Raw genomic sequence first — 24,201 nt, 5'->3', positions numbered from 1 at the left:
TGCATATGGCTGGGTTCAAACTGGAATGGCATGGTGAGCAAAAAAACGATGGATTTAGGCCCAGATCTCTGTACTGGGGTGAATGTATGTCAATGTTCTGCATTCTGTCCATCAGCTGTTGTTTTTGCATTTGTCACCCCGAGTGGGACGGGTATGCTCAGACGTGGGTCCCGTGCTCTCCATGCCACTGGAATCAAGCTATCCTGGCTGAAGTGGAGTAAAACCCCGAAACCGGTACAAGGATGCTTGGTTCCAGTCCAGGGAGGACCTGGCTTGGCAGTTCGGGCTGGACTGTTCCCATGAGGCACAGGGTCAAGACTGATTTGCATATGGCTGGGTTCAAACTGGAATGGCAAAGGTGAGCAAAAAAACGATGGATTTAGGCCCAGATCTCTGTACTGGGGTGAATGTATGACAATGTTCTGCATTCTGTCCATCAACTGTTGTTTTTGCATTTATCACCCCGAGTGGGACGGGTATGCTCAGACGTGAGTCCCGTGCTCTCCATGCCACAGGAATCAAGCTATCCTGGCTGAAGAGGGGTGAAACCCCGAAACCGGTCCTAGGATGCTTGGTTCCAGTTCAGGGAGGACCTGGCTTGGCAGTTCGGGCTGGACAGTTCGCATGAGGCACAGGGACAAGACTGATTTGCATATGGCTGGGTTCAAACTGGAATGGCATGGTGAGCAAAAAAACGATGGATTTAGGCCCAGATCTCTGTACTGGGGTGAATGTATGTCAATGTTCTGCATTCTGTCCATCAACTGTTGTTTTTGCATTTGTCACCCCGAGTGGGACGGGTATGCTCAGACGTGAGTCCCGTGCTTTCCATGCCACTGGAATCAAGCTATCCTGGCTGAAGAGGGGTGAAACCCCGAAACCGGTCCTAGGTTGCTTGGTTCCAGTCCAGGGAGGACCTGGCTTGGCAGTTCGGGCTGGACTGTTCCCATGAGGCACAGGGTCAAGACTGATTTGCATATGGCTGGGTTCAAACTGGAATGGCATGGTGAGCAAAAAAACGATGGATTTAGGCCCAGATCTCTGTACTGGGGTGAATGTATGTCAATGTTCTGCATTCTGTCCATCAACTGTTGTTTTTGCATTTGTCACCCCGAGTGGGACGGGTATGCTCAGACGTGGGTCCCGTGCTCTCCATGCCACTGGAATCAAGCTATCCTGGCTGAAGAGGGGTAAAACCCCGAAACCGGTCCTAGGATGCTTGGTTCCAGTCCAGTTAGGACCTGGCTTGGCAGTTCGGGCTGGACTGTTCCCATGAGGCAAAGGGTCAAGACTGATTTGCATATGGCTGGGTTCAAACTGGAATGGCATGGTGAGCAAAAAAACGATGGATTTAGGCCCAGATCTCTGTACTGGGGTGAATGTATGACAATGTTCTGCATTCTGTCCATCAACTGTTGTTTTTGCATTTATCACCCCGGGTGGGACGGGTATGCTCAGACGTGAGTCCCATGCTCTCCATGCCACTGGAATCAAGCTATCCTGGCTGAAGAGGGGTGAAACCCCGAAACCGGTCCTAGGATGCTTGGTTCCAGTTCAGGGAGGACCTGGCTTGGCAGTTCGGCTGGACTGTTCCCATGAGGCACAGGGTCAAGACTGATTTGCATATGGCTGGGTTCAAACTGGAATGGCATGGTGAGCAAAAAAACGATGGATTTAGGCCCAGATCTCTGTACTGGGGTGAATGTATGTCAATGTTCTGCATTCTGTCCATCAGCTGTTGTTTTTGCATTCGTCACCCCGAGTGGGACGGGTATGCTCAGACGTGGGTCCCGTGCTCTCCATGCCACTGGAATCAAGCTATCCTGGCTGAAGAGGGGTAAAACCCCGAAACCGGTACAAGGATGCTTGGTTCCAGTCCAGGGAGGACCTGGCTTGGCAGTTCGGGCTGGACTGTTCCCATGAGGCACAGGGACAAGACTGATTTGCATATGGCTGGGTTCAAACTGGAATGGCATGGTGAGCAAAAAAACGATGGATTTAGGCCCAGATCTCTGTACTGGGGTGAATGTATGACAATGTTCTGCATTCTGTCCATCAACTGTTGTTTTTGCATTTATCACCCCGAGTGGGACGGGTATGCTCAGATGTGAGTCCCGTGCTCTCCATGCCACTGGAATCAAGCTATCCTGGCTGAAGAGGGGTGAAACCACGAAACCGGTCCTAGGATGCTTGGTTCCAGTTCAGGGAGGACCTGGCTTGGCAGTTCGGGCTGGACTGTTCCCATGAGGCACAGGGACAAGACTGATTTGCATATGGCTGGGTTCAAACTGGAATGGCATGGTGAGCAAAAAAACGATGGATTTAGGCCCAGATCTCTGTACTGGGGTGAATGTATGACAATGTTCTGCATTCTGTCCATCAACTGTTGTTTTTGCATTTATCACCCTGAGTGGGACGGGTATGCTCAGACGTGAGTCCCATGCTCTCCATGCCACTGGAATCAAGCTATCCTGGCTGAAGAGGGGTGAAACCCCGAAACCGGTCCAAGGATGCTTGGTTCCAGTCCAGGGAGGTCCTGGCTTGGCAGTTCGGCTGGACTGTTCCCATGAGGCACAGGGTCAAGACTGATTTGCATATGGCTGGGTTCAAACTGGAATGGCATGGTGAGCAAAACAACGATGGATTTAGGCCCAGATCTCTGTACTGGGGTGAATGTATGACAATGTTCTGCATTCTGTCCATCAACTGTTGTTTTTGCATTTGTCACCCCGAGTGGGACGGGTATGCACAGACGTGAGTCCCGTGCTCTCCATGCCACTGGAATCAAGCTATCCTGGCTGAAGAGGGGTGAAACCCCGAAACCGGTCCTAGGATGCTTGGTTCCAGTTCAGGGAGGACCTGGCTTGGCAGTTCGGGCTGGACTGTTCCCATGAGGCACAGGGACAAGACTGATTTGCATATGGCTGGGTTCAAACTGGAATGGCATGGTGAGCAAAAAAACGATGGATTTAGGCCCAGATCTCTGTACTGGGGTGAATGTATGACAATGTTCTGCATTCTGTCCATCAACTGTTGTTTTTGCATTTATCACCCGAGTGGGACGGGTATGCTCAGACGTGAGTCCCATGCTCTCCATGCCACTGGAATCAAGCTATCCTGGCTGAAGAGGAGTGAAACCCCGAAACCGGTCCTAGGATGCTTGGTTCCAGTCCAGGGAGGACCTGGCTTGGCAGTTCGGGCTGGACTGTTCCCATGAGGCACAGGGTCAAGACTGATTTGCATATGGCTGGGTTTAAACTGGAATGGCATGGTGAGCAAAAAAATGATGGATTTAGGCCCAGATCTCTGTACTGGGGTGAATGTATGTCAATGTTCTGCATTCTGTCCATCAACTGTTGTTTTTGCATTTGTCACCCCGAGTGGGACGGGTATGCTCAGACGTGAGTCCCGTGCTTTCCATGCCACTGGAATCAAGCTATCCTGGCTGAAGAGGGGTGAAACCCCGAAACCGGTCCTAGGTTGCTTGGTTCCAGTCCAGGGAGGACCTGGCTTGGCAGTTCGGGCTGGACTGTTCCCATGAGGCACAGGGTCAAGACTGATTTGCATATGGCTGGGTTCAAACTGGAATGGCATGGTGAGCAAAAAAACGATGGATTTAGGCCCAGATCTCTGTACTGGGGTGAATGTATGTCAATGTTCTGCATTCTGTCCATCAACTGTTGTTTTTGCATTTGTCACCCCGAGTGGGACGGGTATGCTCAGACGTGGGTCCCGTGCTCTCCATGCCACTGGAGTCAAGCTATCCTGGCTGAAGAGGGGTAAAACCCCGAAACCGGTCCTAGGATGCTTGGTTCCAGTCCAGGGAGGACCTGGCTTGGCAGTTCGGGCTGGACTGTTCCCATGAGGCACAGGGTCAAGACTGATTTGCATATAGCTGGGTTCAAACTGGAATGACATGGTGAGCAAAAAACGATGGATTTAGGCACAGATCTCTGTACTGGGGTGAATGTATGTCAATGTTCTGCATTCTGTCCATCAACTGTTGTTTTTGCATTTGTCACCCCGAGTGGGACGGGTATGCTCAGACGTGGGTCCCGTGCTCTCCATGCCACTGGAATCAAGCTATCCTGGCTGAAGAGGGGTAAAACCCCTAAACCGGTCCTAGGTTGCTTGGTTCCAGTCCAGGGAGGACCTGGCTTGGCAGTTCGGGCTGGACTGTTCCCATGAGGCACAGGGTCAAGACTGATTTGCATATGGCTGGGTTCAAACTGGAATGGCATGGTGAGCAAAAAAACGATGGATTTAGGCCCAGATCTCTGTACTGGGGTGTATGTATGACAATGTTCTGCATTCTGTCCATCAACTGTTGTTTTTGCATTTATCACCCCGGGTGGGACGGGTATGCTCAGACGTGAGTCCCATGCTCTCCATGCCACTGGAATCAAGCTATCCTGGCTGAAGAGGGGTGAAACCCCGAAACCGGTCCTAGGATGCTTGGTTCCAGTTCAGGGAGGACCTGGCTTGGCAGTTCGGCTGGACTGTTCCCATGAGGCACAGGGTCAAGACTGATTTGCATATGGCTGGGTTCAAACTGGAATGGCATGGTGAGCAAAAAAACGATGGATTTAGGCCCAGATCTCTGTACTGGGGTGAATGTATGTCAATGTTCTGCATTCTGTCCATCAGCTGTTGTTTTTGCATTTGTCACCCCGAGTGGGACGGTATGCTCAGACGTGGGTCCCGTGCTCTCCATGCCACTGGAATCAAGCTATCCTGGCTGAAGAGGGGTAAAACCCCGAAACCGGTACAAGGATGCTTGGTTCCAGTCCAGGGAGGACCTGGCTTGGCAGTTCGGGCTGGACTGTTCCCATGAGGCACAGGGTCAAGACTGATTTGCATATGGCTGGGTTCAAACTGGAATGGCATGGTGAGCAAAAAAACGATGGATTTAGGCCCAGATCTCTGTACTGGGGTGAATGTATGACAATGTTCTGCATTCTGTCCATCAACTGTTGTTTTTGCATTTATCACCCCGAGTGGGACGGGTATGCTCAGATGTGAGTCCCGTGCTCTCCATGCCACTGGAATCAAGCTATCCTGGCTGAAGAGGGGTGAAACCCCGAAACCGGTCCTAGGATGCTTGGTTCCAGTTCAGGGAGGACCTGGCTTGGCAGTTCGGGCTGGACTGTTCCCATGAGGCACAGGGACAAGACTGATTTGCATATGGCTGGGTTCAAACTGGAATGGCATGGTGAGCAAAAAAACGATGGATTTAGGCCCAGATCTCTGTACTGGGGTGAATGTATGACAATGTTCTGCATTCTGTCCATCAACTGTTGTTTTTGCATTTATCACCCCGAGTGGGACGGGTATGCTCAGACGTGAGTCACATGCTCTCCATGCCACTGGAATCAAGCTATCCTGGCTGAAGAGGAGTGAAACCCCGAAACCGGTCCTAGGATGCTTGGTTCCAGTCCAGGGAGGACCTGGCTTGGCAGTTCGGGCTGGACTGTTCCCATGAGGCACAGGGTCAAGACTGATTTGCATATGGCTGGGTTTAAACTGGAATGGCATGGTGAGCAAAAAAACAATAGATTTAGGCCCAGATCTCTGTACTGGGGTGAATGTATGTCAATGTTCTGCATTCTGTCCATCAACTGTTGTTTTTGCATTTGTCACCCCGAGTGGGACGGGTATGCTCAGACGTGAGTCCCGTGCTTTCCATGCCACTGGAATCAAGCTATCCTGGCTGAAGAGGGGTGAAACCCCGAAACCGGTCCTAGGTTGCTTGGTTCCAGTCCGGGGAGGACCTGGCTTGGCAGTTCGGGCTGGACTGTTCCCATGAGGCACAGGGTCAAGACTGATTTGCATATGGCTGGGTTCAAACTGGAATGGCATGGTGAGCAAAAAAACGATGGATTTAGGCCCAGATCTCTGTACTGGGGTGAATGTATGTCAATGTTCTGCATTCTGTCCATCAACTGTTGTTTTTGCATTTGTCACCCCGAGTGGGACGGGTATGCTCAGACGTGGGTCCCGTGCTCTCCATGCCACTGGAATCAAGCTATACTGGCTGAAGAGGGGTAAAACCCCGAAACCGGTCCTAGGATGCTTGGTTCCAGTCCAGGGAGGACCTGGCTTGGCAGTTCGGGCTGGACTGTTCCCATGAGGCACAGGGTCAAGACTGATTTGCATATAGCTGGGTTCAAACTGGAATGACATGGTGAGCAAAAAAACGATGGATTTAGGCCCAGATCTCTGTACTGGGGTGAATGTACGTCAATGTTCTGCATTCTGTCCATCAACTGTTGTTTTTGCATTTGTCACCCCGAGTGGGACGGGTATGCTCAGACGTGGGTCCCGTGCTCTCCATGCCACTGGAATCAAGATATCCTGGCTGAAGAGGGGTAAAACCCCGAAACCGGTCCTAGGATGCTTGGTTCCAGTCCAGGGAGGACCTGGCTTGGCAGTTCGGGCTGGACTGTTCCCATGAGGCACAGGGTCAAGACTGATTTGCATATGGCTCGGTTCAAACTGGAATGGCATGGTGAGCAAAAAAACGATGGATTTAGGCCCAGATCTCTGTACTGGGGTGAATGTATGACAATGTTCTGCATTCTGTCCATCAACTGTTGTTTTTGCATTTATCACCCCGGGTGGGACGGGTATGCTCAGACGTGAGTCCCATGCTCTCCATGCCACTGGAATCAAGCTATCCTGGCTGAAGAGGGGTGAAACCCCGAAACCGGTCCTAGGATGCTTGGTTCCAGTTCAGGGAGGACCTGGCTTGGCAGTTCGGCTGGACTGTTCCCATGAGGCACAGGGTCAAGACTGATTTGCATATGGCTGGGTTCAAACTGGAATGGCATGGTGAGCAAAAAAACGATGGATTTAGGCCCAGTTCTCTGTACTGGGGTGAATGTATGTCAATGTTCTGCATTCTGTCCATCAGCTGTTGTTTTTGCATTTGTCACCCCGAGTGGGACGGGTATGCTCAGGCGTGGGTCCCGTGCTCTCCATGCCACTGGAATCAAGCTATCCTGGCTGAAGAGGGATAAAACCCCGAAACCGGTACAAGGATGCTTGGTTCCAGTCCAGGGAGGACCTGGCTTGGCAGTTCGGGCTGGACTGTTCCCATGAGGCACAGGGTCAAGACTGATTTGCATATGGCTGGGTTCAAACTGGAATGGCATGGTGAGCAAAAAAAGCGATGGATTTAGGCCCAGATCTCTGTACTGGGGTGAATGTATGACAATGTTCTGCATTCTGTCCATCAACTGTTGTTTTTGCATTTATCACCCCGAGTGGGACGGGTATGCTCAGACGTGAGTCCCGTGCTCTCCATGCCACTGGAATCAAGCTATCCTGGCTGAAGAGGGGTGAAACCCCGAAACCGGTCCTAGGATGCTTGGTTCCAGTTCAGGGAGGACCTGGCTTGGCAGTTCGGGCTGGACTGTTCCCATGAGGCACAGGGACAAGACTGATTTGCATATGGCTGGGTTCAAACTGGAATGGCATGGTGAGCAAAAAAACGATGGATTTAGGCCCAGATCTCTGTACTGGGGTGAATGTATGACAATGTTCTGCATTCTGTCCATCAACTGTTGTTTTTGCATTTATCACCCGAGTGGGACGGGTATGCTCAGACGTGGGTCCCATGCTCTCCATGCCACTGGAATCAAGCTATCCTGGCTGAAGAAGAGTGAAACCCCAAAACCGGTCCTAGGATGCTTGGTTCCAGTCCAGGGAGTACCTGGCTTGGCAGTTCAGGCTGGACTGTTCCCATGAGGCACAGGGTCAAGACTGATTTGCATATGGCTGGGTTCAAACTGGAATGGCATGGTGAGCAAAAAAACGATGGATTTAGGCCCAGATCTCTGTACTGGGGTGAATGTATGTCAATGTTCTGCATTCTGTCCATCAACTGTTGTTTTTGCATTTGTCACCCCGAGTGGGACGGGTATGCTCAGACGTGAGTCCCGTGCTTTCCATGCCACTGGAATCAAGCTATCCTGGCTGAAGAGGGGTGAAACCCCGAAACCGGTCCTAGGATGCTTGGTTCCAGTCCAGGGAGGACCTGGCTTGGCAGTTCGGGCTGGACTGTTCCCATGAGGCACAGGGTCAAGACTGATTTGCATATGGCTGGGTTCAAACTGGAATGGCATGGTGAGCAAAAAAACGATGGATTTAGGCCCAGATCTCTGTACTGGGGTGAATGTATGACAATGTTCTGCATTCTGTCCATCAACTGTTGTTTTTGCATTTATCACCCCGGGTGGGACGGGTATGCTCAGACGTGAGTCCCATGCTCTCCATGCCACTGGAATCAAGCTATCCTGGCTGAAGAGGGGTGAAACCCCGAAACCGGTCCTAGGATGCTTGGTTCCAGTTCAGGGAGGACCTGGCTTGGCAGTTCGGGCTGGACTGTTCCCATGAGGCACAGGGACAAGACTGATTTGCATATGGCTGGGTTCAAACTGGAATGGCATGGTGAGCAAAAAAACGATGGATTTAGGCCCAGATCTCTGTACTGGGGTGAATATATGACAACGTTCTGCATTCTGTCCATCAACTGTTGTTTTTGCATGATGCAGATAGTCAGCCATGAATAACAGAAGATCTGGTTGAAGCTAGTTTTCTGTTTCCTGTAGCTAATGTCAGGCGCTGGCACCTGTGCATGGAAGAAAAGGCTGACCCCGAATTTGGCAACCTTTTTTAAATATCTCTATTTTTGGCATCACAACCTTGATTTGACATCACCATTCTCTGGCCTCTCTTCTTATCCCTACTACACCACAGACATGTGCCAGAGGTGGCCGCAGCTCGGGAGTCAATAGCTACATGACCTGCATCACAATGCTCGCGGCCAGAAAAGGGAGGTATATCATGTTAGGCCACTTCATTGCAAGCACAGGAGAGGGAGGACAGAGTCACTGGGTACCTTGCAGCCTGTCCTCGTACCCCCACCCACCCAATTGGGGTACCTTGGTCCCCAGAAGATGTGTAGGATGATTTGCTTTAGATTAAGTAGGCATTGCTGGATAAAATTCATAGTCATAATTTCTAAGATAGGCATAGAGATATCCACTTCACTTTAGCATGAATGACTTATTACATGCAGTATTATGCATGGTGTACTCTGCTATTCTGTTCCTGCCAGACTATCTCATTAGAGTGGGTCAAGTAGGGTATTTTGTAGGTTGGACCAGAAAGACACTGCTAAAAATAAATCTTAGACTTCACATTGCCATTTTCTCAGCGGTGTGATGCATATCTTCTCTTGAGAAGATGTGTGTACCAAATAAACTATCCCAGAGTCCCAAACGCCAAATAACTAAGACTGGGCACACAGAGCCTGCAGTGAGGAACTCTCTCCTGATAATCTTACTCTACCCATTGCCTGCCCAGTTCAGTCCACTAAAAATACTCTGCCATAAGCCATCTTTTGGCCAATCCCTACAACTGTGTCTGGATCCAGTGAGGCTGAAAAGGTGCCTGTCCTGACTAGAAAAGGTGCTATGTTAGTCTATAGAAACCCAAATGTACCCCGGCATCTGAGCAGAAGTTACTGACTCCTTTGATGGCTATTTATTGGTGTGTCCTTCGAAAAAACCAACAAATGTTTAAATTGTAAAAAAAAGTATTTGATTCAGACATCAACTGAGGTCAACAAATACAAATACATGATATGACGTAACTGGATTTAAACTTTTAGGGTTCCTTTGAGGAACAGCTGTTGCAGCGCTATGAGGAAGCACTTGACCAGTCCATTGAAGTAGCAGTCTGTAGATCTAGCCTTCTAGAGAACGTGAGAGGTGTGTTCTGAGACAGAAATGTCCATTGCTTTTTATTGTCATCTGTTAATAACAGGCAGAGTATGTGCCTTGTCCCAGAACAAGTAAAAGGTTTCATTAATACAAATCTGCTATTTCTTCTTGCCTTTCTCAGTCCACGTTACTCTTTTGAGGCAAACATGGTTTTGGTCGCACTTTCATCTAAAATGTTATATTGTTATGTTATGTTATGTTAGGCGCATTTTTATAGCGCATGGCTCACCTGGGGGCATCTCGTCACTTACATAGTGATAGGAGGCTGATGGATGAATCCAGAATCAAATTGGTACATGAATTAAAAACAGAAAGGCTTTTAATTGTTTCCTAAAGATGCTATAAGAGGTACATTGTGCAGGTTAGGAATCTGTCCTGTGGCTAATTCTACAGGAAAACAAATAATCTACAATCAGATGTTATAGTACATTTGTGGGAGCTAAAGATATGTCCTACTTCCTTATAGACCATATCTGCAGGGACCTGAACACTATAGTTAAATTACAGGGATGGCAGGTATGGCAATATGGAAATTTAGATTTTTCAGTTGAGGTTGAAAACCTGACTGTTTAGCAGGTCAGAGTCACTGGGATGGTTTGGAGTCCAACCGAAGAAATATGTAGGACCGGACCGCAGCGGAATATTCCAAAGAAGTTAAGGAATCCTCAAGAGAGAATATCGTATTATCTAAGCTAAAGTATGCTCCCCTGAAAGCTTGCGGATATAAATAACCTGAGAGCATGCTCCAGCAAACACATCAGGCGGAGCTACTCTCAACAGGAGAGTGGAATTTGACCCTCGTGCTTGGAAAAGTCTTATTGGTCTCAAATCAGTTGGGACCACATACGTAGAAGGAAGAAGTACTTCTATCGTATTAGTTTGTACTTAGAGAAACCCCATCCACCTCTGAGATTTCCTCTCAAATTAAACCGACTACAAGGGAAGCCTACATATTACAACACACCAGTGGATAATCCTTTGATTAAATCTCACCACTTAATCTACGATTGCGTGTTTGTCAGTCTAAATAATAGGAGTCCCTTTTGATAATGTACTACGTCCTGTGCATAGTACATGAGATGGTTATGGCTGGTTAGTATGACTGTTGGATGGTTGTGAATGGGTCAACGGTAGTATATTTTATGATGATATTTATTGTAAAGTAATTGACATTTTGTTTTTGTTTGTCTGTCATTATTGACATATTGTTTATGTGCACTAATAGCATATCATTATTGTATAGTGTTTCTTCAAATTGTATTGATATGAATTTATATAGAAAAGTATTCACATATATAAAAATTATCTTAAAATTTTTTTTGTATACTCAAGAAAATAAAAAATATATGAATATTTTTTTAATAACCAGTTTGTCTGAGTGTTCTATGGTGTACCTGCCTCTAGTATGAGCCCAATGGAGGCCATCCAGTAAAGAAATATAGGTCAGATAAGAGTGTTTCTTATTGATAATTGTCATTCCCCCTTTACTCTTGGACCTTAAATTGAACTTAGGGGGTACCTTTTTCTTACACAGAGTCACTGGGATGGTCAACACTTCAGCAAGAAATGCAGGGAACATGGCAAAAACACAGATTGCTTCCGGCATTATTCTTTTTCATTTAGGATGTACTAGATGTGCATTGTGCAGCCATAATGCAAACATAACAGCTTGTGTCCCTTGAAAGTGCTCAAATTGACAGCTGTGAACTTGGTGAATGTGTAAACAAGACAGAAACGGTATGCTACAGCACACATTCCGATATTTGAGGTTTGTGGAAGAGAGAGATGCCCTGATGACACATGAACACGGTTTCCCATTTCACCCATCACACCATGATCATCTATTAACGTTATGCCGCTTACGAGTCTCACTGGTGATTATCTACATCTGTAGGCTTGGTCCAGTGCAGCATGTTTAATTAAAATGACATTTGCAAATGTTAAAAGTCAGTAGGTTAAATACTGCACATGTACTGGTGCTATAATAATCTAATGACAGGCTGATAACAGACACTAACAATCTAGAGGGTGCTGCTTAAGCCGGTGCCTTGTTAACTATCATTTAACGAAAAATAAAGGGAAAACAACAGGAGCAAGAACACTGGCCCTACCTATCAGCAGTGTAATTCAGATCTCGGTAAGATGTCCCTTTTGTCAGACATGATTTAATTTTCTAAACTCAGTCTTCTAATGAGACGGATAGTGCATATCCGCGCCATCTCTGCATGCTTCAATCTTTTAGCATTGAGCTTGTGCTCCAAGGGAGTAGAAACAAAAATAAAATGACCCCCACTTTGATCCGTTCCTCGAATGCCATAGGGTGAGGTGAGCCCTACCCACACTATGAGGTCCCTTAATCCTAACTTCTGTTCATCTATCTATACACCCTTTAAGCCTTTCATTCATTCATCCATTCTTCTATCCATCTATCTTTTCATATTTCCATCTGTCCTTCCTTTATCATTCTGTCCATCCACCTTTTTATTGTTACTCTTCCACCCATCCTTCAATCCTTCCACTCACTTCTAGCCATTCATTCATCCTTTCCCATCCATAATTCCCTTCTTTTTCATTCATCTATCATTTCACTCTCCTTTTATTAGTTCACCCATCCATCCAAACTTCCATTCATCCATCCACTATTCATCCATCCTTTCATCATTCCAACCATTTTTTCTTTTACTCACCCATGCAATGTTGTTTTAGATTTCACCCATCAGTCCGTTCTTCCTTCATCCATCTTTTCATGGTTTTGGCCTTTCCTTCTTGTCACAGTTTCTTTCTTCTTTTCATATGTTCTTCGTTTCACTTTTCTTTCCAGACCCCTCACTCACACTCTAAGTAGCATAGCCCAAGTGCAAGGAAGGAAATGGATCCCTGTGGCTATTTGAATGACAAAATGCAGAAATAAACAGGGTTCAGTGTGAAGTTTAGGCCTCTTGGGCCTGGTGTCACTACTCCATGCTTGTCCAATTGAATCTACACTCCTTCACACTCTTTCCTTCTGTTTCTCTCATCATGTCACCTTTTGGGCCTCTTTTACTGTGATTGGCTTCCCATCCCTGACCTCTATTATGGTTTTCGCTTTGTTTGCTGTAGATAAAACAAGCTCATAAACAAAACATTGGGTCTCAACACCTCCCCTGCTTACGCTATGAAAGAGGGGGGGGGATCACAATGTCTTTGTAGTGCTCTACACCTTCAGTTAGATAAGGTGGGTGTTACCAGGTACATTGTGAAACACAAAAGTATTTATTGGTCACAATATACACAGTGCAACCCATTATAAACTATTAGGAAAAGTGAGGTTGGTATTAACACCCCTTCCTAGCAATTCACAATCCAATGGAGTTGCAAACCATTGATTGGATAACGAAATCCTAAAGAGGGTGTTATCAATTCCAAAAATACAAGTGCTCTGTGAGGAGTTGATTTCGCTTTGTCAGCTGTACGCATTGGGAGAACGCACAGCAGTCCAAGGGACTGTTCCCCAATTCTCCCTCACATCATACCATTTTTAGGTCCCATCAACAGACCGCTTTAGCTGTTTACTATCAAAAAAACCTTTGTGTACAATAACAGTACTTTCAGTAGGTTTTGAGCCAGCCTATTGCTTGTCATTGATCGGCTTTCTGGACAATTAGATTTGCTTTCGACTAATTTAATGCATTTCCTTCCTCTTCTTGTGTTTGACAAACCCCTCGAGCATATATTATTGACTGATATTTTTATTGGATGGGTTGTATCCTTTCACTCCATTTAGGAACTACTTATTTTCTTTTGCTTTCAGGAATCCATGGGAGTGCATGTGTTTCCTTGCTGTCGCCTTATCTCCCCATTGTAATACCTCCTCCTTCACATCCGTGTACCCTGCGTTTTCTGTGTTGATACTTAACCCCTAGTTCAGCTGTTGATTTCCCCCATACCGTCTCATCCTGCTTGGCTTGTTTAAAAGAAATATCCCTTCGCCCCCCCCCCCCCACCTTAGGCTGCTCCGTTGCTACCCTCACTACTCACTGTCACTCGTCCCTCCACACCCCACATTTCTGTTGCTCTCTGATCTCTTGCATCCTGTATTGTTCTGTATTCTAATTTTTCAACTTGTTTTAAGGAGGGGCCTTGAGCCACAATTTCCTACCTTTAGCCACTTTCTCTAAATGTGTTAGTACCTTTTATTATGTTTTTCAAAATGTTCTACTTCAACATAGCTGTACACCACTTTGGCACTATAAATAAAGCCAAAACTCATATGCAATTTGTGACGTCCACATGTAATGATGCTGATGCCAGATTTTGGACTTTTTTGTAGATGTTGTCAACAGGTAGGCTAAAGTCTGTCAAAGGTGAGACCTGTTGGCTGTGCCAATGCTCGTTTTTCAGCAGCCTCAGCCTTCGTACTTTAAGGGTGATTGGCTGCAATAAAAATGAATTTACTGAGTTGTAATGCAGGAACGGTTATGTGTTGTATCAAACAGGCCGCCATGCCTTTATTTCAGTAGGATTTACAAGCAGACTCCTGTCTCATTAATATTAATGGACAGGACTTTAAAAGTCTTACTAAATGTTTATTTTTGCACTGTATGGGATTTGTTCATCTGTCACAGTCCAAATATAGTATCAGGCTACAATTCAGTCACTGATTAGGAGCAGCTACTGCTTACTGACCTAAGAGGAACTAACCAGGCACCTTTAGAGAGACAATCCCTGTTTTTCTGGGCTACCGATTCCTGAATTGTAAGGAATGTTTCTTAGTTTGCTCTGTGACTTTAAAGCTAATGAATGTATGGATATTAACAATGCATATTTGACTAACATCTCTTTTTATTTTCTTCTTGCTTTGTAGGAAGGTGGGGTTATTGCTCTCTTCAAGATTTGTCGACAGGATAGCTTAAGAGGTCTCTATCCACAGGCCCTCAGAACTGTGGCATCAGTATGTTGTGTGGAAGAAGGAATTCATCAGCTGGAGAAGGTAAACATTCGGACAACGTCATTCTCTAAATAAGTTTGCTATGATTCAAAATGTGGATGTTATGTATTCGGTAGGTGTATTTTGGCACACTATGTATCCTATACCAATGCCTCTCTAGTCAGTCAGGCAGTTTACTGCTGCATTTTGTTTTGCATTGTTGATTGTGCTGCTTGCATAACCCATAACCCTGAACAAAAATCACATTCTGGGGTTACAAAAACTCTGATCATCAAAACAGCCAGAGATGTGCTAATATGCCTGCATCCCTTTTTGTATACAGTGATAAAGTATCACTGGAATGTAGCATATCCTTCACATTTTATATACCATGATCGAGTATCGCAGTAATGAAGCATGCCCCCAGCACATCCCACAATCTTGCAGGCCACTCTGTTGTCCTCAGGTGATTAGTATTGTAACATATTGACATCTGAGTCTGTTTCCCAGTTGGGTGGACACCTGGCAGGCGGTCTTACTTAAAACCTCGTTGCTTCACTTTGGTGTTGAGCATTTAAAATCCTCGCCGTATTTTTGGCAAAGCATTTGAAGGAAGTCCTGCCCTGTTTCAACACATGCAATCCGTATCTGTTTTAGTGTATTTGTATGTAATACCGTGTCTACCTAAATTGTAAAATAAGGGTTGTCCCCAAAGCGATAACTCTTAATACCTGTAATGGTGTTGTGTACTTTACCAGAATCCAACTGTCCTCCCACACATGTACAATCTTCTGATCAGCAGCTGTGCCGGGTTTATGCTTACTAAATCTACAAATACATAAAATGTCCAACTCGCTACAAAAACAGAACATGTAGGTCAGGGGTGGGTAGAGTCTTGCAGTGCTTTCTTCACAGAGCACGTGCTATTCTTGCAAGAACCGGCGGGGTAACAAAAGCCCCCGCAGTCCGGGAGTGGGAGGGGGCGAGTCTCGGGGCCCCCCTTCGGCACTGGCAGGTCCTTGGCCTGAGAGCTCAGGACTGGGTCCAGTGCGTGGGGGCCCCCCTGCATGTACTTTGCAGGGGGCTCCGTCAAGTTTCGTTACGCCAGTGGCAAGAACTATGGGGCATATTATCAACAAACGGCGTTAAAATTATCGCGATAATGGGCTTGATAATATGCCCTGGAGAATTCCAATAGAAGCCCATGTTCTGGTGTCAACATGGGTTTCTATTGGAATTCTCTGCGGCATATTATCAAGCCCATTATCGCTGCTTTAGCTGCAGTTTTCTGCCGCTAAAGCGGCGATAATTTTAACGCAGTGCTTGATAATATGGCCCCTTAGCTTTTGTATATGCTATGAAGGGAGGACATTGGCATCGATATTGGGACTTTGAAGAGATCCTGACTTCCCCATCTGCATCCAGCATACCTCTCTCTTCCGCCTGTCCAATGTCTAGTCTAAGCTGCTCATTGACAGTGCCCAGTGCAGCTCATGTGGCACACGCTAGGTCCCTGCAAATTCTTTCTGTGCAAACCAGCTTTCCTGCAAGAGAAAGGTATGGGGGCAGCACCGATGGAAGAAAAAGAAGAAAATACTCAGGGTGTAGGTCACATAATAATTGAGAGCTATATAAAATTACATTTGTGTATTAAAAGGTATGCACAGGCTTTGCATAGATAACTTCGGATAGAGAAGACTATCCTATGTGAATAGCCCATTACTATTGTGACTAGAAGATAATTAAGAGTATTGAGTAACACAATCTTTCTTCAATACAAATATTGGTAGCATTTTTACTTGTCACTTTTCTACCATGTCCATTGTCAAAGGAATTCAATGCTCTTAAACGTATCCCAATGTAAAATAAAAAAGCGCAAATTTGAAAAAGAAAAAAGTTTATTTAAAAGATTCAGTGTATCCAGCACTAGCAAACGCTAGTATTTTCTATCCAAAAAATGTCTTCTATGCGCTAATAGTAAATCACAGATGTACCGTGAATATCTGTATAACAATAACAGCCTTTTATGTTTCTTCAGCTTTGATGATTTTCAGTTATTTACAAATTACAGTGAGAAGTTTTTTGTGGCTAACAAATCAAAGTAAAAGAAAAATGTGTAGCAACTAACAAATTGCTGGAGGAGAGATAATTATATCTTCCTGAACTGGCTTAGTTGTAGGTCTCTTTCTTAAAACTGGAGACCAACAATTGTCCTTGGTAAGTAAACTATATAGAGCTTTCCCGGCCGTATTGGGAAAATTCTGTTCTGTAGAACAACAGGTCTTGTTAGTGGCAGCAGGATTGACAGGTAGTCTTCAATGTTATCCCCTCTAAGGCAGCTAGAGAGGAGAAATGATGACTGAAGAGACATTGTGTTGCTATATGAGGTTTAATGGAGACAATTAAACTCCCTTCTCTTTAATTCTGTTCTGGAACTTGTTCAGTGGCATGATTTTAAATTCTGCTAGTACATGAGCAGTTGCAAGCTGAACTAACGGAAAGAGGGAGTGTAATCCTTCTTAGGACCCTGAACAGTTTACCTTGAACTTCCTCATTCATGAGGATGACCGGAGTGATATTGAGCGGCACAGTAGCAGGGAAGGAATAGTTTTCATAAAAGTGGTGCTGGAGACTTAGGGCCTGATTACGAGTTTGGAGGTCCATTGGTCCGCCAAACTTGTGGTGGAGGAGGTGCAGTGGCGGTTATGGACTGCCACACCAGTGGTCCGACCGCCAATTTATGAGTACGGTGTTAGACCGCAATAGGACTGCCGCAACTGTCAGGGATTCGCGATCCCTGGGTGTGGCGTGGCAGTCTGAGGGCCACAATATGCTGGTGATGCTGCTGAGGCACAGCCAAGCATATTACGAGTTTCCTCACATCCACCTTTGTCATGGCGTTGAGCCTGCCATTAAAAGGGTGGTGATGAGGAAACTTAGGGGGCCCTAGAAAGCCCCCTGTTCCTTAAGGGGCATGGGATGGATGCAGTGGGGCACATGGTGTGCCACCCTGTCAGAATGTAGCCCCTTTCCTGCACAGCATGGACTTTACAGTCGATGCTGTGCTGGAACGAGCTTCGGCGCTCCCAATGCAGTGCCTTTTTAATCGGCAGGCCATGGGCACGCCAAAGGAATGCCCACCAGACCACGAGATTATTCGAAATCTGGTGGGTGGCTGGCGGTGAGGTTTGGCGGTGTGGGAGCAGGGCAGTGGCGTAGCAGTCCGCTACCACACCGCCAAACTCATAATCAGCCCCATAGCTCCCCCCAAATCACTCACACTTCTTTCTCAGTGGAAATGGATTGATGAATTTTGGAGGATAGATATTACATTTTCACATTGTGAAGTAGGATGGTGTGATCAAGCTAATGTTTCAAAATAGTAATTTATTCTATAAATAACGAATTCAGTTTCAGAGTACACCTCATTCTGTATCTCCTACATGAGCGTTTACAAATGTTTTGACTGTGCATGTCTTCTAGAATATCAAATGTTTTTCAATTGGGCACTGAAGATTATGTAAGACCGATATAAGAAATGTTTATTGGTTAGATAATAGGTTGGATGGGATAATTGACCAGTCCAAAGATAAAGTCTCCCAATCCGCAAACGGTTCTAGTGTAGTGTTCCTATTTAGTCGTGTGGTTCCATGGACTTTAAAGAACATAGCTTAGTTGTTAGGCCATGGCCTTGGAGAAGTGGCATTAAAAGTGATATCTCAATCTTACATGCATAGGGCCTCTTTACAGGTTGGAAGGTAACCCCTTTGAAGTTGGTAATAGATATTATCAAAACATCAAGGTTACAGGTAAAGGGGGCATCACATGTCCAGTTTTTCACCCAAACACTTTGTGAGTTTAAAACAGTTCAAATGTCTGGTTGAAATTACAGGGAATCATGGCGAAAAAACATGCTAAAATCTGTGTAGAGAAACTGATTCCCACATGTAACACCGAAAAACATAGTAACAAAATAATTCTGCCATCTTTCCTAGCATTTCAAATGCCCCTAGGATCAGTAACTATTATGAGTGGGAAATAATAGGCCGTTTTCTGGCTCACTTATGTTTTCCTTAACTGAAGGTCTATAACGCATTTGGATGTGTGAATGGAGTCAATTTCGATTTAGGAGCTCAAGGGGGGTTGTAGTGTTATCTGAATCTGCATGGCCTCCCGAGTGGTTGATATTCTCAAGCATTCTTTCATTGTTGAAGTTTAAATGTAGATCTGTTATTATTATATCAGTAAAGTAGGTCGTTGAATAGAATGCGTATATTTCTGCACTGGAGTAAAATCTGAAGAGGAGCTCTTGACGTTTAGCTTAAAGCCACGTCAAGAGAAATGGAAGAATTATGAGACATTTTATGTGTGTTTGAGACCATCAAAGGCGATGTGGATGGCAAATGTGTTTTGAGGAAAATATTGAAGCAGTTTAGAAGAGATATTTAACTTGCTAGAACTCTTCCTCAGCGAAATATTTGCTCTTAAACTGAATTGATAATCAGTAACTCATCCAAATGGGTTTGTTTAGAAGCCTGCAGGGATATATGGATGATAAAGTTGTTCTGTTTGAATTTTGGCTGCCACTTCTTACTAGCAAGTTCTGAGAGAATCAAATCTCAAGATCCGGTCAGAATGTGTTTGTTCATAACCTGATGTCAATGCATTATTTTTTTTAAAAACACACACAATTTGTTGATTGGCAATACTAGGAACCCCAATTACAAATCAGTTGCAGTGTTCCTTATTATCTGCCTTTATCCATTTCCTTTCCTCATGTGGATACTGAAACCTGTGGATCTTTTATAAATCCTCATCATAGGGAGAATGGTGGGATGTGCACTGAAGTCTGTAGGCCAAGAGGAATTGTTTATCCTATATTCATATCACAGTGTACTGTCGTTGTGAGAAAGAGAGAGATGGAAAAAAAGAATTTAGAAATATAGGAACTATAATGTTGGTTACAAATGTGTTTTGTGGGGACTACATGATTGACTAGAGGGTGTGAGTTTGTCAAATGCAATGTGTTGTGATGTAAGGGTTGTCAAATCTCAAGATACAGTAACCTGTGCTAAACAAATGTGAATAAATAATCAATACCGATGTGCTATGAATTCACTCTAATGACTTTACTACCTAAAGACTTTTGTTGTTCTGCAATATTATACTCGAAAGTAAAATGCCATGTACCGTAAGCAGAGTGATTGAAGATCAAGGACTGCCTTTATCATGTACCAGATTAGTATTTTATTTGCTCGTATATGAATCCACTCAAGTATTTTAGACTATCCATCTTTGTTTGTATCATCCTCATGATGTATTTGTTTGTTTCAATAGGTTTTCAATCTAATTATATGTCATCTCATCCAATAAAAAGGTGGAAAATAGGCCGCATTTAGTACAACACATGTGTATGATGGTCAGCTATCCACGGTGGAGTGGTGGCAGTCTACTTGGATGAATTTATTTATATATGTTTGACCTCAGCTAACCTGTGTTTTAAGTCTTCTAGTCTCAAGATGCACTAACCTTGCAATCTAGATCCAGCCAACCAATGCAAACTTCCACAGGTTGCAGAACCCACAGCCTTAGGCACACTATTACCAGTAAACCAGAGTAAATGGCAAGAGGACAAAAGAGACAAATGGAGAGGTCGCTTATTGTTAAACTCTCTGGTTTAACAGCTGGAATTAACCTGTAGGAGTGTTGATATCTGGAAATGAGACAATGCTTTTAGTCCTACTATAGTGTAAACCTTGGAGGTTAATTTCTAATATTACATATCAGTTGACACACACTGTATTCTCCACTTACTATATGGAAATCAAACTTGATATTTCTTTTGAGCTGTAATACAATTAAGGTTGATATGCTAATTGTGAAAACCAACATGAGTTGCTCTATATTGTTAGCTAAAGAAAGGTACCTTCAATGTTAAGCAAAGACATTCCATGGTTCTGTTTACATTCAGTTTAGCAGGTTAATAACTGTAATATGCAATACTTTAATTAACTTCATATATTTTTTCTGCACCCTTAGTGTTCACATATTGCTATTATCAATGTTTTCATATCATGCTTGTCTAACAACAAAAATTCTGTGCCAACACGATTACACAGACTTATCTTATAAAGCACTATTGCCTAGCAAGAACACTGTGGACCATGTGAATCCTATACTTTTGGCATTCAAGATGGCCACAACCATTGACAAGTCTTGTGAAAGTCATGTCACTCTGTGGGACACGTAGTCTTTCTTGCCTGTACTCCTCCAGTGCTTAGCACAGTGCATGCTTCTGAGATGTGATGCTTCTCTCCAGACAGCACCCACACTTTGCACAACTCTCCATCCTCTCTTCTCCATCCAAACGAAGTGAGCATTCAAGAGCTTCAGAGTAGTGTATTGCATGGGACCGGCACACCGATGTAAGCACACCCCACAATGCATCCTGACATCTTGTCTCATTAGTGGAGTATTGGTCAGCCTTTTGTTGAAGGGCCATAGCAGCGAGGAAACCTAGTTATGATCAGACTTATAAGGCAATGCAGAAAGGTGAGTAATGGTCACAAGTTGGGAATTAAGATGTTCTGTTGATAATATATATTAATAGGTTTGTCCCTAGAGCTTCTTTAGGCCAAAACCACCACCTTCATTTCAGTATCTCAGTTTTCTTGCCCAAACGTCAGAGTTGAATAAGTCGTGAGGGTCCTGTTATGTTTTTGGTGGACCTTCTTCCTCTTAAATTCATAGAGCTGAGGCCCCAACTTTAGACGGTCAGTATACTCTACGAATGAGGTTTTCTTATGTATCAAAAATAAAATGAAGAGTGACAAGACAAATGTACATTTTTTTTAGTATTGCCTGTACACTTACCACATACTTGTAATGTCTGATCATCCAACTAAACAGGAGCCGGAAAGGCAAATAATATGAAGAGTTTATTCCACAAGGAACATGGCCCAAAAGACAGAGGAAGGACAAAACAGACACTTCCACCAGCTGCCCAGCACTGAATGCCACGAACAGGAAGCTCATAGAACATGCAACATTCCAAATTCCAGACTTCCATTTTAAAATAAGCATTGCAACTGGCAATCAACCAATTAACCCCATTCACCAATACTGAAGAGCCTTGTTAATTTAAAGGCGCCATCCAGTGAAAGATGTCACTGTAGGTCTCACAACCCATGCAGACATCAAGCAAAAGTGCAGTCTTCAATGCCCGTTGTTGGAGATGCAGGCCTGGGAAAAAGATAAATGTTTTTGCTTCTAAATTGGCGAGGCGTTTTTATAAGCCGCAGCCCGAAATGAATTAGATTTATCGAAGTTTGATCCGGGCTTAAACTATGGTAGAATGAAGCTCTAAAATCCGTCCAACCCATCTCATTAGCCAACACACATTAGCGCACCCCCCCACACACCTCCCACCCCCACACAAACACACCCCTTCTGTGGCCATTGGTTGATATGCTTTCAGGTTAGTCCATGACTGCTCTATGAAAGGGCTACTGCAACTTAATTTGACTTGTCTTCAAATAAGTAACACAGCATCGACCTGTTCATCCTTAGGTTGTCATTAATTGTGAATTATTTCTTGTATTGACTGCTGTAAAAGACTTGCATAAACGAGATATTACGATTCCTATTTGCTGCAAAACTCCTGACATTGAAACGAGGGAACAGTAGCATGTCCACAGAGATTTGCCTGAAGCGGCTCTAAATTTATTGGAATATTGGCACTTCAATGTGGATTAAAGGCGCTTGACCTTTTGCCTTATATGCGCTCAAAACATGAGCCTGCTGTGAAGTATTGTTGCTTAATTATTATGTCTAAACTGGGAAGTCATCGTAATTCTAGGGCGGTTGTGCATTTAGTACAGATTGTTTATTGCATGTCCTGTGTGCTACCATAATTCATGTCCATAGATCACACTCTTGCAAGAAGTGTTAAGTAAAAACAATTCCTGAGAGCTTAATATTACAGAAAAAGCTCTATTAATATATTTTTCAAAAGAGGGATTTGTAATGCAAGCCTAAGGACGTATTTAAAGTATATTTATGGTGCTGAATAGTATAGTGGACTGACTGAGGCAGAGCTACTTTCATCTGTCAGTCATACACTACAATGTGGTAGGAATGGTAATGACCAATTAATCAACAAGCATTTATCATGCAAATTGGGCATTTGTGAGAGTTAGAGCTACTGGCGTTGTAAATGATAGTCTTTTACCCATTTGTTTTGGTTTGTAGTGGCAGGGAGCAAAACACAAGCATTTGCAATGCAATTGGTCTCACATTTGTGAAAGTTAGACCTATTGGCGCTGTAAATTACAATGTTTTTTATTTTAGCTTTTTTTGTTTGCAGTGGAAACATCATATTTGCATAGCGCAATTGCCATTCTTACGACCTTTTGGCGCTGGATAACCAGAAAATGGGGAATAGGTTACAAGAGAGGGGAGGTGAAAAATAAAATGACACCAATGGAAAAAGGAATTTAAAAAACAGGGAAGGAGTTTGTTATATTTTGTGTACTTATCTATTCATCTTCCCTGGTGTTTTGGCCCTTGCTTTTCAGCTAGTGCTGATGTGCTGTGTGGAATGTTGGAGTGGTGATGACGCAATGGAATGCTTGGGGTGCCGGCGATGAGTATCAGTTGGAGTATTGGCTGAGGAGCAGGGAGGCTGCTCCTATACTATGGACTAAACCAAGAGCATATTATGGCTGTGTAGTCAAGGAAGATACAGGCAGCATGATTTTCAACATGACAGCCTTGGGGATTATGGGCTGGAATTAAGACTGTGTCTCTGTCCTTAAAGTGAAGACTAGCCAGTACTGGCTAGACATGGCAGCTCTAGTAGAGAGGAGGAGGGGGTTAGGTTGAGGGATATTGTTGGGAGGGAGTATTTGTCTCAGGGGCATTATGAATCCTTATTCAAAGGCATGTAATTTAGAGGGACCCCAAAGGTCCGCCTCCGTCACCAGCCAATGTTCCCACGTGTGCATACTACTGATGCCATTTTTAACATAGCTGGGCCTAGTACTGCTGGTGATATTTCCAAACATGATTTATGCCCAAAAATACATGATGTTCTTGTTGTTGGTTAATGTGTGTATTGAATGCACATTGTGTTTACATACACTATGTGTGAAGTCTCTTTTGTGATGCTCAGTGTATCTATTGTGTGAGTGCTGTGCCAATGCTTTACACATTGCCTCTGTGCTTAGCCTGATTGCTCAGTTCAAAGCTACCCAAGGATGAGCGCAGGTTATACAATGAGTGTAATCACCCGCCCCTAACAGGAGTGGTGGGTTCTGCCTGGTTCGTAGCATTCCAACCCACAATTTTTAGCCCACTGTAACACTCTAAACAGAGGCCCACTTACTGCAAATCAGCACTGACCATGTTCCTCATGGAAAAAGTCCATCCCAAGCCTTTCTCATTTTGCCCCTCCACACTTCCTTTAGTTAGAAAATTTGATAATCACACCCCTGAGTCTCAATCACT

General features: G+C 44.5%; 1 protein-coding gene across 2 annotated transcripts in view; it reads left to right on the top strand.

The window, feature by feature from the left end:
• The window catches only part of INSC (INSC spindle orientation adaptor protein), a 1,274,962-nt gene that overhangs the window by 904,408 nt on the left and 346,353 nt on the right, over positions 1-24,201 (top strand). For both annotated transcript variants that reach the window (XM_085648109.1, XM_085648108.1), the window contains exon 8: positions 14,632-14,757. In XM_085648109.1, coding sequence (XP_085504235.1) covers positions 14,632-14,757 — 126 coding nt within the window. The remainder of the gene's footprint in view (positions 1-14,631; positions 14,758-24,201) is intronic.

Source organism: Triturus cristatus, chromosome 3_2, assembly GCF_964204655.1.
Source record: "Triturus cristatus chromosome 3_2, aTriCri1.1, whole genome shotgun sequence".
Classification (NCBI taxonomy): domain Eukaryota; kingdom Metazoa; phylum Chordata; class Amphibia; order Caudata; family Salamandridae; genus Triturus; species Triturus cristatus.
Note: the sequence above shows the minus strand (reverse complement) of the source record. Positions and strands in the feature narration are given on the sequence as shown.